Here is a 17,373-nt window from a genome sequence, read left to right on the forward strand (position 1 = left end):
TGACCTTGAGACCCCCCACCCACCCTGCAGGGGTATGGATTTTTAATAGGCAGGTTGGTTTGCTGTATATCCAGACATACTGTTCACAATTAGTGGGGTAAGGGAGGGGGTGATAGGTCAGAGCCTCGACTTGAAACTCGGGAATTTCTATAGCGCTTTAGAACTGTCTGCTCCCTTGCTCATTGTTGAGGTGTAAATCGGTGGTCCGTTGCCAGTCCCTGTCTAACCACACCCTCTCTCTCTTTCCTCCTGTCTTTAGGGGTGCAGACCCCCTCCGTGGAATGCCTCTTTCCCAAGGACTCGGAACACAAGAAGCCAGGGTTCAGCTCTGTCGAGGCGCCCGACGCGGGCCGGAAGGAGGCGGTGGGCTCCAAGGCGCTATTTGGAAGAGCGGCTCCGAGCGCCCAGCAGCAGAGCACCGGTAAGAGGAGCGTGGAGCCCCCCTGCCCTCGGGTCCTGGGGCTGGGTCCTGGGGCTGGCAGTGTGCACGCTGGACTGGGGGGGGGGCAGCGGGCGGGCCCTGGGCAGACACAGGGAGAGTATGCGCTTCCGATGAGTGGGATTTGTGACTGGAGGTCTCGGCGCAGTCCTCGGGCTCCCCCTGCTGCACGCCTGGGGCAGCGCAGGGCTGCGAGCGCGTCCTGTGGGGATACATCTGACATTCTCGCACCCCGTGTGCCCGTGGGGCGAATGGGCTTGTTTGTTTAGTATCTGTGTGCGTTGGAGTGTATGTGTGATCGTCTGTATATGTTTGGCCACGTGTTTGTGGGTCTGTGTCCAAAGTACATGTGCCTGGGTCACTTTAAAGTGTGCCCGTTATTTTCCGCTCTTGTGTGTGTGTGCACAATTCTCTGTGCCCGTCTGTGTGCCAGTTTCTCTCTCTCTCTCTCTGCATAGGTATGCATGCCAAGCCGCCCAAGTGTGTGCCTGTGCTGTGGAGTGCCCTTATGACATGAACTTTTGTGTGTATGTTTTTTGAGTTCGGCAAGTGGAAAACTAGTTACTAACTGCTGGCATCTGATTGTGACCTAATGTTAGTAGTTCCAACCCTAGCAAGGCCAACTCAGACGTTCTTTCTCCAGACACACTGCCCTCCTCGAAACTGGACGGTGGATTTTTTGTTATTAAAGGTGCTAACAAACGCCACAGCGTCAGAATGGCCGTTTGTATCTCTTTGCTGTATTTATTGTTTCTTGATGCGATCGACTATTGTATTTTATTTATCTGTATATGTGTGTGTGATCCTGTTTATGCCCCACAACCTTGTGAAGTTGTCCACATGTAGCTGTGTCTAAAATTGTCTATCCAATTCCTCTTGTGTATACCCTGTTGTCTCTTTATTTGTTGATTTTTAAAGTCCTGCTATGTGCACTTGTTTTTCTAATTCCCTTCCCAGCCTGGAAAGAAGAGTTTGAACGGAGTACGTGGAATAACGTGCATTGTGTGTTTTGTGCAGGGGCTTATGTGTACTTATTTATGAATGAGGCGTTTGCAGCAGATGTGCTGCACGTCAGTGTCGAGTCACTGGAGGTAAAATGGTGGTGACAGTGTTTGGGGGAATGGGGCACTACATTGACAGCACTTTATTGCAATATTAGCACTCAAGAAATCAAAACAGGGAGAAAAATGACTTATTGCTACGCCTCCTGAGCCTGGGACTCGAACCCTGATCCTTGGCGACGGAAGCCAAGAGTAGAAAGACTGCACCGTACAGCGGAAATTGTGTACGTTTCATTAAGGGGTTTTAGAATGCAGTTTGTCGTGTTCGATTCACGTATTAGGTATGAGGCTTTGGAAACCGCCTACACGGAATTATGCAGATTTTTGCCTGCTGGACATGCGTCCGGAAACCTTTTAAAGACACGTTTTCACAAGGAGAAAAAGAAAAGGCAGCGACTCACACCTTTAATGAAATATTGCGTTTTGAAAGATAGAGATATGAATCAGCAAAAATAAAAGCAGAAGTGCGATAACCTCTATACCTTCCGAATTATGTGCGTGAACCGAGCAGAGAAAGCACCAGCACTCTCTATGCTTCTGTGGCTTACAACAACCTTTTTCTTTCCGCACGGACTGCGCCCAAATGTGCATTTATAATCGTAGGATTCCGCTGCTGTAGTGCGTCCGCGAAGCACGTGCTTTCAGTCTCCTCAAAAGGAACAGCTGCTATGATTGTTGTTGGTAACTAGTAAGAATGAGGACGAATATAATAATAATAATAATAATAATAATAAGACCGACACTAATAATACCAGTAACACCAATGATAATACATTCGCGCTTCAAAATTTGAAATCCATGCCATCCCTTCAGACACAAGTTATTTTTAATAATTCCAGATAAACGAAATATTATAGAATTATTTAATATTACGCGTTTCATTAGGCCAGTGAGTAAGTGGGATGAGACTTGGGTAGCAGGGTAGTTTGAATAAAGGAGAGTGCCGTTTTCCGGAACTATTTTGTTCCCTTTCGGGGGTCAGGCGGTCACAATCAAAGGACGCCCCACTTTCCAAAGGAGAACAGGCCCTTCAGAGCGGCATCGTGCATTTATAAGTTTTTTGTGGTGCAGAATTATTGCGCGAGGGCTTCAGAAAAGAGAAAAAGAAATGCGTAACTCCACAAGCCCGCTTTTAATTTCCAGGACGCAAAGACTGTTTTCTCCATTCGTTTGTGATATGTAGTTTTTATACAAAACGTCCCGTTTACCTCCGTCTCTTGCCTGCGGGAGAGTGCGAGCTGCTGGCAAAAAGAAAACGAAGAAAAAAGAAAACGAGCGGAAGGAGAAGAGAAAGTAAAACAGAACAAAAGGTAGCAGAAAATAGAGTAATACAATAAAAAGCGTGGTAACCTTTTAAAATCGTGTGTAAGGTTTAGTATCGGATAAAAATGACTCTTCCCATGGACTGAGAAAGACTAAAAAAATAATAATACCGCAGAAAATTAATAATTAATTTGCAAAGATGCACAAACTGGTTGTCAGTAGCATGGGACGTGTCAGACGTTCCCGACACCGTTGTAGGTTTTCCATGGAGGGTGGTGGTGGGGGCAGCGCCTTAAAGCCCTTTAAAAAGATATCTGGGCAGAGCGCGGTAACCCTTTAATCTGCTCCACCCGGCTCGTGGTGATTGAGGAAAGGCCGCGGATTCGCAGCTCTTGTGATTTACTTTGCTGATCAACAGGACAAGGCAGCTGCACTCCCAAAGGGTGGAGTGCCTTATAAAAAATAAACTGTATATCACCGTGCGCTGGCATGGGCACTTAAAACCAAATCTCTCTCAGGGAACTCCACGATCTGTACTATTCTGTATCCTCTCGCTTTGCTAACTAGCTTAATTGTTTAAACGCAGATGTATAAGCACTTTACATCTTTTAAATACTTGAATTTTCAGTATTGGTAAATTGTCGTTTTTTTTTTTTTTTTTTTACCATATCATGTAAGGTTTTAAGTCACTATATTACGATTAATAAATTCAATTCAATAGTTATGATTTACTGCTCGGGCGTCTGGCCATTCTATGAGGGGGTTCGAGGAGCTGTGACCCCAGGAGACAGTGGGCGGCTGTTGTCACACGAAGCGCGTCATCATCGCAGGGGCGACGCGGTTAATCAGTTGAAATGGCTTATAATGTCCCGTCGTATGCTTAGGGGCATCCAAGTTAAACTTGAATCTGTTGTCTACGAAACACTGTAGCGAGTGCTCAGACGTGTGGGGTGATGTGGGGTGGTGGGTTAAGGGGGAGAGTGAGTAAAGAGGGGCGGGAGGATAGGACGGAAGAGGGAGAGCGGAAAAAGAGACAAAGTGTAGTGAGGGAGATAGAAAATACCGAAAATGATTTACCAGGACAGAGGATAGTCAGACATAAAAAACAGAAGGGACGAGAAGGGCGGAGGAGAGGGGTTTACATTGTTCTTAACTCGCAGGTATGTGAGTGCATACATGGGCCCCGTCTCCTCATTTTTACACAAGGACGCGGGTTCGCATTTGTTTTTGAAACCAGTCAGTGGCGTCCAGGCTGAAAGGGCCGCTCGGCTGTGAGCTCATTCTTTATTCCCAGCAGCGTGTCGATATTTCCCGCCTTCCCATCAATGGCCGCCCTCCCCGCCCCGCCAGCGGTCTCGGCCCTTGCGTTGACGGGCCTTGTCGGTATCCCGACTAAACACTCCGTTAACGTGCCTCGCCCCCTCACCGCACGGCCAGAGACGGGGGTCGCGTGCCCGCGGCCGCACTTTGCAAAGCACCGTCGCAAAAGTTGCCGAAGTGCGTTACATTTGAGCGCGCCACGGCGCGCGCCATGCCCCGGCCCCTCAGAGTCCCTCAGGGGAGCGCGAGGTGCACGGCGGGCGCTGACTCGTGAGCAGGAATACACTAATGGAGCAAACTGATGCCTGCCTAATCCCGTGTAAAAAGCCCTGTCCTCCTGCTAATATTGATTGGACGGCTAATTAATGGCTCTTCTTCGCCGTGAGCAGGCCTGAGAGGGAGGGCCGCGAGGCAATGGTAATACCGCCAGGGATGGCGTAGCACAGCTTTACACATTTAGGCGACCATTACCCAGTGTGACCAGAATCTGAAAACCGAAAACCGGGACATTTAGCAAACATAGAAGAAGGACTACAATTCTACATTAGCCTGGATTGACTTAAATGACAGCGCTGGACAACATAGGAACACAGACAGCGAGTCAGTATGGGATTCAAGTGCAACTTTTAAACCCAGCTTCATGGATATTAATTAGATTGCTTTCTGATAAGAGCTGCTAATTCGTCCTGCCTTGGAACACATACAAACATGCCCCTTCTGTTCTCCGTCAGTCCCCTCTGAAAACCGGGACATGTGCTTAATTCTCCAAAATCTCCTGCACAGCTGGTTAAAAACTCCGACTGTCTGGCAAATTTGGGACTCCTACTCACCTTGCCATTTGTGAGGGAGACACTCAACATTTTCAGTGGAGAGGCTATTGATAACATAATCACCTTCATTCATTTAAATTTTGTACAGAAAAGGGTTCTTAACTGAAGAGCTTAGAAAAAGGTTCTACCTTAGGGATCAGACACCAAGACCCTCACCAGCCACGCAAAGCAAACCGTTTCTCTTCGACATTTTCAGCACTGTATTAACTGAAAGAATACATGTATAGAGCGTGCTGAAACAATTTTTAGAGTGGGGTGGCTAGTCAGTAACGCCCTCACCAAAATGTCATAGGTGATGTGTAAAGTTGTCTTTGAAAACACGCACAAATGCTGACAGAAGAAAAGTATTCGAGTGATCCCTTCATTAGTTTTTCTCCATCTAAACGTGTTGAGGTTAGGTGGGGGTGCTGCTCACAGCTTAATATGAGCTGGGGTTTGTGGTGCTGCGCACCAGCACTAATTGCCAACACTGGCACTTACAACAACCTGCTACATGGTGGCACTCTTTGTCTAATTTGGAGATAAATTAATTCAATATACACTAAAAATAACTAATACTTTCCACTGAGCCACTGTCATAACTTTGAGGGCCTGGAATAGTGTAAACTGTCACACTTGTAGAAGTGTGATGGTTAGTAGTTGTGTTGGTACTGTCATTGTCAGCACTGGCCATGTATGATGCAAGCTGCAGTGGCCTCCTTAAAAATGCCTTGGTATTATGTATTTATTTATTTGTTTGTTTATTTATTATTTTTTACAAATTAAGCGCAGGTGCTACCGCACTTCCCGCACCCTTAGTTCCAGTGACACATGTACAACTCTTAACTGATTCATTAATAATACCTATACCATACACACTGTGGCGTGGAATTAATGGGCCAGGATACGTAAATCACATCTAGCTATCAGGGGTGTAGCTGCAGCAGGTGCAATGGCACTGGGACCAGAGGACTGTGCAGCCCACTGAACCCTGATTATTGCTGTGCTCTGTGATTCAAACAGCAGTAAGAGGGACATTCCCTTCCTTGCACTAAGGTCCATGACACTGGCTATGCTACAGCCTAAGTCTGCCACAAAGTTCAGTGGCAGCCAGTTTTGCATCAGTGCATGGAATGTTTTCACACGTTCAGTGCAATTTTTAACGACATTTGCACCCCCCCAGGCATCCTGTGGTTGCTGAAAAACATTTCACACAGGTTTCCATGTGTTAGAGTGGAATATTCGCAGTAGCAATATCCTACTGAGGAAGGGAGGGAACAGGAAAGATGATTGGTATAGCGGAGATGGAGAAGCGGGCCTTAGAGAGTGTCTCTTAAGAGCTGGAGTTAGGTTTAAGTCTTTCGAGTGAGGTTTTCGTCTTTCTTGCACCGCTACAATGCCCGTCCAGACAGTTAATGTGACGTATGAATACAATTAATTCATAAAGGATTCTCTCTGAATTATTTTCAGTGTTTATGTCTTATTTTTTGTATTTCCATTATCACCTAGAATCCATCTATCCGCTTCTCCCTCTACAATTTTTCATCTCTTACCCACTATCCAACTTCCTCACTCAAAAATCTCCTGCCACCCTCACTGTTTCTTTCTCATGTCCTCTCTGACACTCATAGTCCTCTTCATGCCCTCCCATCCCTCCTAACTTCCTTATCCTTCCCTGTACTCCAGCCTCTCTACCTGACGATATGTTCTTCAAACACAGTGTAAGCGCCTGTTCCCTTCTCATGAGTCTTGTGTGGATGAATGTATACTTATGGGTGGTTGACATGGGACACTGTATTACTCAGCTCTTTCCATCATCAGCGCCGCACTTTTTAAATTCCAGTTACTGACTACTGTTTACATCTTAGCAGTCGAAATCCAAACATTGTTTCCTCTATTGAGTTGCCACAATCATCCTGGAGTTAAAAATAAGCGCTAACCAGTCTTCTTTTTCTAAAAACAAGGGTGTTTGGTCACACTTACAGCATCATGACACAGCCCACTAAAGGAGAATAACATTTTTCCCTACAAAAGCCCTCGGATAAACAGCAAACAACACACTATTCTGATAAAGAAACACCGGCACATTCCAAACAAAACATATGTGGTTTTAAAGTGTAAGCCAGCAAAATAAAATGTCTTAAAAAAACTATCACTAGAAAGTAGTGACCAATTAGAAGCTGAACGTCTACAGCCCATAACAATTAAATAAACATTATTTTGCTTCATTTACAATCACAGTTTTATCCTTTTTTCTGCTTCAACAAAAATTTGCGTTGATAATCGTGTAGAATCTAGGGGCGTATGCAGCTCCTGCCTGGGGTGGAGGCAGCCTTTTAAGGGGTCCCCAAACTTTCAGGAGGCCAATGTATATCTGTGAGATATGCTAGCTCAGGGGCTACTCATTGCATACATACAACAGGGGGCCCTATCATTTTGTGTTATGCCACTGGTACAAGGCTAACCCAAAGTTCTAGATATCAACAAAGTGGCCTTAGAGTCATCCTGAGTTATGCTCTGTTGTCCCTGACGTCGTTCTGATAGCAAAACATACTCATGGCTCACAGCTATCTATGTGCACATACATTGCCGGAGTCTATTGTCTTACAATTTCTTTGTGCATTGAAGTTTTGTTCTATATTTTAACTGTGATGATTTTACAGCAACATATGCATCTGTATTTCTCACTTCTGCTGTTTCCGGAGGTCTTTGAATTGCATTTTTCGATCTATCCAAGGAATAACACATTCTAACATCTTGTCAGACAGATTAGTGTCAAACACTAGATGCAGAATGCTGCAGGCCCAGGTTCTAATCTGTGAATAATCCAGGTGTCTTTCTTTAGCAGAAGTGCAAAAGGTTCGGCTACACCGAGTATTAAAATGAAGGAAGGAAATTCAGTTTATGAGTTATGGTGTGTAAAACGTAAATATTATTAAAAGCTACAGTTTTAAAACGGATACCTTAGATTGAATATTCACATTTATAGGCAATAAATCACACATGTCTCAAAACATAAGGTGTCACTTTACCCTGGAAATACTGATGCTGTAGTGTGAGTTGTTGGCCTTGACTTTTTGTTGCTGTGACTAGTGCTTTAAATAGGCAGGTACCGCCCGGCACTGAGTACCTGCACTTCTTTAATTTGGAAGCAAGAGTACCTACTCCTCTCAGCACTGCTGCAGTACATTTAATGAGAGAGCGCCAGCACTTCTCAAGTGCAACCAGGTAGTCAGAGGAGTGAGGACCTGCACTTCAGCGTTTCCATTTAAAGCACTGGCTGTGTCATATTAACTTGCCAGCCACACCCTCTGAAAAACCATCACATAAAATGATGGACAGTGTGTTAAACCTGCGAGGGCCTGAAGCAGGCTACCTGGCATTATGTACGTTTAGACTCAAACATATGGGAACCTCTTTAGTGGATTCTGGTTGTATCGTCACCATTTGCCCACCCAGGACTCAGCTGGTTTTGTTTGCTTAATTTTTATTACTTTATCTATTAGGTTAGTGTTGGGCCAACTGTGCCCACAAAACCATACCAAATCACAAAGAGCGGCCTTTAAAAGTTTGCCATTCTGTGTGCCCGCATGCCCCAGGAGGGGACTCATTCAGGTGGGATTGGTTTCTCTTGTGACACGATGTGACATGCGCAGAGTTGGTTTGTCACCTCAGAGGATTGTGAAGCCCTGTCATAGACAGGCAGGCACCTCAAGCACTGAATGAACAGAAACAATGTTAAAGCCATCCGGAATGGAAGTGATTCCTTTTAAAACTCAGGAGCAGGTTAGACGTGTTTCGCAGGTGTGTGGCAAAATGCTGATGATCCTTTTGCGTTTCTTCTTTCTAAATATCTTCAGCCTAACAAGTAGCAGTGGCTGCATGCAGGTTTTAGATGGGAGAACAGTGAGGTTGATGTACAGTCTGCTCCATTTAAAATATCTAAGTAGACACATCGTGGGCAGTAGATGTTTGCAAGGGCTTGACTTTTTCTAAACTTGTTAAACCTCTTCCTTTTTTTATAAGTCGACATCTTTGATATTGTTTGTAAGCACGGCTCGCTTTATACAACATACCTGGGTGTTGTTCACATGTTGGTGTATTTGGGTGTGTTTATATCTGACTGTGATAGTGAAAAAGAACATGGCACAACAATACATGTAATTTGAAAGACGTTTATGAACAAACATCCAGTTACACATGCAGTACCACAGCGTACCTCATGTTCCATGCTGTTACCACAGTACAGCTTAATTGACTATATAAAGTACTGTGTGACACCTCACCTATCCAATTCTAGAATCACCTTTCCAGAGAAAAATAGCTGAAGCCACCTTCACTTCGCTTAAATAATCCGACTCTATCTCACTGTATGGATTTAACTCCTTTTGCTTTGGTTGTTATTAAAAGCCATTGTTTACAACTACTGCATATGATGCTATAGAATGGCATTGACCATGTATGGTGATCTACTGAATGTAAGGCACTACTTATTATCATCGGTGAGGGAATGACAGGGCATCATGATGCGTTTGAGGCATTACCTTCCTTAAATCGAAGCCCCTCCCCATGCCAAGCCAAGGGGATAATTAATAATCACAGTTTGTGCATCCATTCATCCATCTAGAGACCCATGGAGAGACTGCGAGAGAAGCTCTCAGAATAGTTTGTGGCTGTCACTTTGATGTCATTAAGAACGCGTATATATTTTTTTAAAAGCACACCTTCTAAAAAACCACTCATTCTGTCCGTATATAGGAGAACATTTGAAGCTGTTCTCTGCAAGATGCAGCTAACAATGGCCACCGAGTTGAATTAAAATGCTTAGGTTTTGTTTGCCTTCCACGAATAAAATGTTGATTAGGAAATGGACAGTGATACATGTCTGGAGAGTGGTTTATATATTTCATGATGATGTAACTTCCATGATATCTGGAAAAAATGCACAAGTCGCTGTGACGTGTATTTTATATGAGTGCATTTTGTGTAATATTTGTGTAATAAAAGCAAAAAACAGGTGACCTACTATTATAAGGTTTGAATCCATCATCACAATTCAGCGATTGCATTATTGGATTATAGTACACATTTTAAAGATTATTTTAAAAAAACTTTTTGAGAAAAAAGACATTTCCAGGCTTCCAATTGCGTGAAATCTATATTTTAGTTGAATTACATTATGCATGTGAATTATAATGCGTGGGTACCACATCATTCCTTTCAATTATGGGGTTTGAACCCACTGCTATTTCTACAATAAAAGTAGCCAAACTTAATATCATTTACTGGCAAAGACATTTTTATTACTCCGTGAGACTAGTCTAAAAATACCATTCTTTTCATACATTTTGTCCAACTTTCTGCCATTAATAGGTTTAAGGAGAAGGGCGCATACACTTTCAACATTCCACAAACCTTTTCAAAGAGCAAAACCTCACATATAAAATATGCATTTCTAATTATGTCTGAAAGAATCCTGTCAACACCTAAGGGAGGGAGCAGGCTGCAGGCAGCTTGTATAGTTCCTATCAAAGTAAGTGCCATACTATGCCAGATTGATAACGTTCCTCTCAGTTTGACTTTTATGTAGTTAGTCGAAAATTAGTCAAAGTTATCAGACGGTTTCATAGTTAATGATAATTTATTAAGTAAACAACATAAAGATTGACATATATGCAACATATATTTATAGATACATACATAGATAGATGGAGAACACACACATACCTAAATACACGTGAAGTTATATTGACTGATTAAGGGACGCCTTGGGATTTTGCCTAATCTCTTTGACTTAGAAGCTCAAAGTTAAAAAAAGAAAAAGGGAATAAACATGTAAATTCCAATTTAGCAACAAGCCACGATGAAATTCTGTTAAAAACGGAGGTGTTGTAAACATGGTTTATCCTATTGTGTACATGCCAAAAATTACGATATTCAGTCCCACCTTTTAAGGCTAGTTCATGATCTGGTCCTAATGATCATTTTCAAAAAGTGAACTTCACATAGGACACAAACCTACATACAATCGGAAGTGCACTGGTATATGAAAGCAAATATAAATTAGGTTGATTGATAGCAATTAATTTTATCTAATTATGAAGTAACAACTTTTTCAATGTTTAATTGAAAAGAGACTCAATGGAAGAAAATAGAAAATCTGAAAAAGTGAGCTTTTTCATGAAAGAAATCTAATACTTGAGTTACAGACATGGGCCCATATTTATACTTTATTAGCGCTGCATTTGCGCAGCATTTTGACGCAAAAATGGCAGAAACTTATAAAATACAATTGTATTTTGCAAGTTTGCGCTGCTTTTGCGTCAAGAAAGGACGCAAATGTGGTGCTAAAAAGTATAAATAAGGGCCATGGTTCTCCCTGACACAGAGTTAAGGACCTCATTGAAGTACTTTTAAATAGGAACTGGCTCACTCGCTTAAACACTAGGGCCCATATTTATACTTTTTTAGCGCCACTTTTTGACGCATAAGCGGCGCAAACATACAAAATACAATTGTATTTTGTAAATTTGCGCCACTTTTGCTTCAAAAAATGACGCAAATACGGCGCTTAATAAATTGTAAATAAGGGCGTAGGTTCAAACGCATACCCCAGCGTTGTTTATAAGATAAATCAGGCCTTCACGGGAGGTGTTTCTACATTTAATACCTGCAGAGCACTGTGCAGGTGATGTTTTCGTGAATGACTGCTGCAGCACCTCTTACTGTATTCAGTCGCATTCCTAACCCACCAAGCTAATCTGAGCATGCTCTGTCTGAAGCCCATCGCACTCTCCCCCACCAGGCGGATTATTTAGAAACAACTTCATCAGTCTAAGTCTTGCATCTGTACTTGGGAGCCTCCATACCCACAGGCTATGCCAGTGAGCTACTCGCGGTGGTGTGGCTTGCTATCTAATACCAAGTCCTTAATTAATGCCGATTATATGCATTGGCACTCATATATGGGGAACTAGCCTTATTTTTTATCATCAGAATTAAACCCAGAGCAAGCGAGAGGAAGGTATAATAGGAAGAGATAACGAGGAAAAGGAGAATAGGCAAACAGTGTCAAAGGGAGAATGCAAAGATGAAGAGAATCTACAGGGGTGAGATAGAACAGGAAATGTAGGGTGATGAATGAAAGCGGCATGAGGCGGAATCAAGACTAGGGATCCTCAGACTCTAGTAAACCTGGCATTCAGAAGCACCAGTGGCGAGCTCCTAATAAACTTTGGGACTGTTCAATTTTGCTTTTTTACACATACAACTTGCTAAGACCCCCTTCTGAACAGAGTGTAAGTCTTCATTCTGTGATGAGACCTAAGAAACGCAGAAGTGTAATGTACTTGCACATATGCCTTTCCACCCTGACAATGAAACTCAAATACTATCTCAAAATTCATTCTTTATCTTAATGCCTGTCAACAAAATATGAATTTTTCCGTTAGTTGATTGATCTATGGTCTATGAAACAAAATATGAAATTCTACCCCAGTCGATTGAGCTACAGTCTATTGAGTATGCTTGTCTACATTCTATGATAAAACAGTCTGCCTCTTATGACCCACATACACCCCACACACCGAAAAATGCCTATAGATGTAATTATATGATGGTTATTGGGGCCTATGTGTAGTCCATTGGGTTACAAGCATAACACAAGCACTGGTCAGGGCAGCATGGTGCTTAGAGTCCACAGCCATGAGTAAAGATAGAAGCCAGAAGAGAACAGCTCGAGTGAGATATACAGCCAAACTAGTTGTGAAAAAAATGCTGCATTAAGGACCAATTGAAATACGAGGTTCTGCAGCTATTCAATTTTCTGCAAAAAATATGGATTTGCCGCATTTGCTGCACAATGCCTCACTTGCTCCATAATTTGCAGATTTTATTTAAAAAATGTTTCTAGCTCAAATGGATCAGACGTTACTAAAAACAGGGCAGCAAATGTTGCTGGGGAGTGAAACGCCTTTCCCAAAAGTGGACTGGTCACCTGTTAATTGCATATTGCTGTATTTTAGTGTTAAACTGTTACTACTGAGGTGAAAACTTTGTTGAAATAGTGTTCACATGTGTACAAAAACAAAATAATCCAGTGATTATGTCAGAAAATGTGCAGCACTGAGGCCCATATTTATACTTTTTTAGCGCCGCATCTGCATCGTTTTTTTGATGCAAAAGCAGCGCAAACCTGCAAAATACAATTATATTTTGTAAGTTTGGGCCGCTGTTGCCTCAAAAAAAAAGTATAAATATGGACTTAACACTCATATGTTGCCTTTCTGTCTGCCTAATGTAGTAAAAATCTGCCACATAATTTGGTCCTCCCTATCACATAATTCTAGTGGTCCTGGTTATAATCCACATCCATTGAGCCCCCTCCGATAAATTGTGTAGTTTTTATGACACAGTGCGTATTCATACATTTAGAGTTGCCAGTTTATAGAAATAGGTTGTGTCCTTTAGCATATGCCCTCTTCCCAGTGACTCGCAGACTCATTGACTTTTCACCTCGCACAGTTCCTCCCCCATTAAATTCAACTGAACTCTGAAACAGACACAAAACAAGGGGAGATCGGTGGTTGGGAACACCACAAAGACTTTCCCAAGATGAAACGTGTCTGAGGCCTAGTCTGGAACGGTTAGCTTAGCAATTGGGTGACCCCTGTTGGCTGCTTGGTTAGAAGCCTGGCTAGCTGCCCAATCCCATCTGGGCTAGAATGAATTCAAAATATCCTCTGTTTTAAATTTTTGATTGCTCTGCTCAAGAACTGTTTCCAAAAACAGCTGCATATTTATTATTTTGTCCTATATGTCTAGGGCGGTGGGAATTCAGGAGAGCGATAAACAGGCCCACACACAGACCTCCACGCACGTGTACACACTCATACCGTGCATGAGATGCCAAGGCATTCCATTGCACCCCTGCCATGGTATGCTCAGAAGAGACTGGAAAATCAGAAAGAGTCAGATTTTCCATGGCCGCTGAATGGTCACGTCAGAGTCACCCTGCCTTATGGGTATGCCAGCTGTGCTTCAGGCCTGCCAATTGCAGCGCTCAATTTTTAATTTGGTAACTACACTTCATGGTTTAGAATGTTTGGCTCTGAAAAAATACAGCTCTGACATTGGGGGATCTTTGTTCACAAATATATTGCTCTTAAATATCCAATTTGGTTAGATCTTAAGTTAATTTATGGTGAACTGTATAGTGGGGGGCAAATTTTAAAAAATTCAATCTCAGGTGTAAAGCAATGATTGTGCTTTCTACAATGTTCATGAGTATTTGGGTGTTGGTGTGTGAGTACAAGGGCATTAGAGCATGCAAATAAGTGTAAATCCTCTATATTCTCTGATTTTCACTCAAAGAAAACTCTCAGTGTCTCTCTAATAAAACATAATATCCTGTGTTATTGATGCTTTCACCTAAACATGATAGCGCTTAGTCTCCTAGTCTGTGGAAACATATGTGTGCACATGTGTGGAACTCTCCTATGTTCTCTGATGTTTTTCCCTTCCATGAACTCTGAACCTCTGTCTGGGAATTTAATATCCCGGATTATATTTACATTTGTGTAGCACATAAAAGGCTTGATTGTTTTTTATGATTCTGTCTTTTTAGCACATTTAAGTCTTTCAAATGTTTCTGGAGTGGCACTTGAAATTCCTAGTACTGACCTCCCAGTAATGTTTCTTCAGCTAAAGTGACGTGGGGTAAACTGCTGCGCATGGGTTCTGCTTTATAACTTTGGCATTTTAAAATAAAAGCGACGCTTTATATTGATAATTTGCAGGCTGAGGCTGCATCCGTATGCAAGAGTGTAGTGGAATTTGTATATTGTGATCCTAGCTTGAGAGCAATGGTGTGCTGCATAACTCAGAAGCAAGAAATAAAATCATTCAGTTTGAAAAAAGAAGTAAAACACTTTGGTAAGTCCTGAAGTGGAGGTTTGGACTGCCTTCTTTGCGATATTGATACGTGTGCATTTGATGTGACTTTCAAATTGGGACAACAAATGCTGGGGTCCTCATGATTGGATGGACTCCCTCTGATGTGCCAGTGTCGGTGCTTAGTGCCCAACTTTCAGATGTCAATTACTTAAAGTGCACGTTGTCCTGAGTAAATGAACACTTACATTTGAGTATTGTTGCGACCTAGGCATGTATCCTTTGACATTGTCATGCCCCTGGGCATTTGCATAGTCTTTTTTTCCTAAAGTATATGTGTCAACTGGATATTGATGCCACCGATGTAGGCATCTGAAATCACATAGACAGTAATGATAATGCCGTGTCTGATAAGATTTTGAAAACTTTTTTAAGACGCTTTATTGTCTGGCTGGCTGGCATCTATGCATTTAAACACCTAGCAGAATGGAAGCATTAAGCATTGCGTGTTGGTCTACGCATCTTTCAATTTTTTAACAAATATTTTAAAAATTATTGCCTGATACAAAAAGCTTTCTTTATAGGCATGTCAGATCTGTCGTAATATATGCATGCATACTGTTAATGCAAGATACAGCAGAAAACTGCCATTCAACGGATGTCTGTTAGTCTCATATGTACCATGTGCACCCACATGTAGATTAAGCACAAGTTCTTTCTGTTTAATGTGACCATCACAGTTTTAAAGAAGTGGTCAGTGAAGTGCACTGCGAAATAGGTTTTCATTCACCTAGTAGAATATCTTGACTATTCACCTACTTGCTTGTAAAGTAATTTCACACACCTATTTAGGCAGCTGGTATGGGACAAGTCACCAAACTGTCTAGTATTCACAGAAACAGTTTAGGAAATGGCACCAAATGTAGAAAACTAAGGGCTATAGTTACAAGAAATGACGCACCATTGCGTTGCTGCAGCGATGCTTCAAAAGCAGCGGCCTTGTGCAGGAATCCGTTACCACTCCTCGGATGAGCCATGTTTACAGTATGGGGTACCATGGCACAAGGACCCGAGGTGCATCAGAAATTCTGACGCATCTGTGAGAACTTTGACGTAATGATTCTACCCAAAAGGTGGGGCATTGCTGAAGATGGCCTTAGAACTTGCGCAACTTCAGCGATGCATCAACATTTAGAGGTGCTGCATCAGTTTTCAATGACACAGGTAGCCTAATGGTTTAGAACCAATGTAAAAGACTGTAAAATAGTGGAAAATCACCATCTACACTTTTACATTAGTCCTGGATGTAAGAGGGAGTCACGCAGTATGTCTTTGTGTCACGTTACAGTGAACTTAGTGTACATATGTGTATTTAGAGACCTGGGTATGTGTGACAGTGTAACATAAGAGAATACAAGTATATGTTGGAATGTGAAGAGGAAATACCTGTATTACATACCTTATGTGTCCACTTACCTGTTGTCCTTTCGGAGTACGTAGACCCTGGATTTGGGGACCCCTTCCTCCATAGATAAGTGACAATCCTGGCCTGTCCTTTGAAAAGAATACACAACATGACATAGGATTGCTGCAGAGGATTACGAATCATAGTTGCCATGGTCCCACCTTGGTAAAGGGATCCTACACCCTGAGTGGCACATGTGTGGACCCACTACAAGTAGAAGCGAAGTAAAATACAGACATATTTCAGTGTGTAAAATGACTTCAGCTGGTCAGATCACTATTAGAATGACAATGCGTCATTTTTACGCCTTGGTTAAGCAGGCGTAGAAATTTTGATGTGTTTTGGACATTTGTCAACAATGCATCACTTTTATAAAAACTTGTAAATACGGATGCATCAGTTCTGCGTGGGATTTTAAGAGGAAACGCCTACCTTGCATATAAATTATTAAACCTGATGCAGCTGGTTGTAGCACAGGTAAAAATTACACATGAGAGAGAAAAGTGGCACATTTCACCAAATGCGTCACTTTGTTAATATGGAGCAAAGAAAGTGACACAGTGGTGGTGCAAGCTTCTTGTGAATATGGTCCATAGATTCAGTACAGGAAAAAAACTGCAGCAAAAATACAATTTCACATAATATGCATCAATATCATGATGCGAACGCTTTACACTATAACCATTGTCGAATATTTCTGAATTGTACTTTCATTGTTTGATGCTAGGTACAAACAGTGATCTACACTATTTTATTCTAGCTGGTGCAATTGGTGATCTAGAACAGTAGTGCAAAAGGGCCTTTCTCAAACTCAATACGTTAGGAAGTGCCATTCCTTCGAGTTCTGAGTTCTTCCAATTGAGTATGCTCACTGGCTTCTGTATAGGTGATGTGAACATTGATTTTATTGAAATACATTAATATGGATAAAACCGATCCATATCCATCTTTCAGTCATTATTAAAATACATTATTTGACAATGGTGTATGATTTCATAGAGAAGTATTCATTGTCATCAACCAATTTCCATCATCCCTAAAGCCTATATTTGTTATAACGTTTTGCTTACAAGCCATATTTTGCGTATTATAGAAGATTTCCTTTGCTTAGGCTGCCTTACTAAG

The 17,373-nt window shown here is 42.1% G+C and overlaps 1 protein-coding gene across 1 annotated transcript in view; it reads left to right on the forward strand.

Annotated features, from left to right (window-relative positions):
• Nucleotides 1–17,373, forward strand: part of PITX2 (paired like homeodomain 2) — a 61,848-nt gene that overhangs the window by 8,791 nt on the left and 35,684 nt on the right. Inside the window, exon 3 of the mRNA XM_069230240.1 lies at nt 260–421. Coding sequence (XP_069086341.1) covers nt 260–421 — 162 coding nt within the window. The remainder of the gene's footprint in view (nt 1–259; nt 422–17,373) is intronic.

The sequence above is a fragment of the Pleurodeles waltl genome, chromosome 1_1, assembly GCF_031143425.1.
Source record: "Pleurodeles waltl isolate 20211129_DDA chromosome 1_1, aPleWal1.hap1.20221129, whole genome shotgun sequence".
Taxonomy (NCBI): Eukaryota; Metazoa; Chordata; class Amphibia; order Caudata; family Salamandridae; genus Pleurodeles; species Pleurodeles waltl.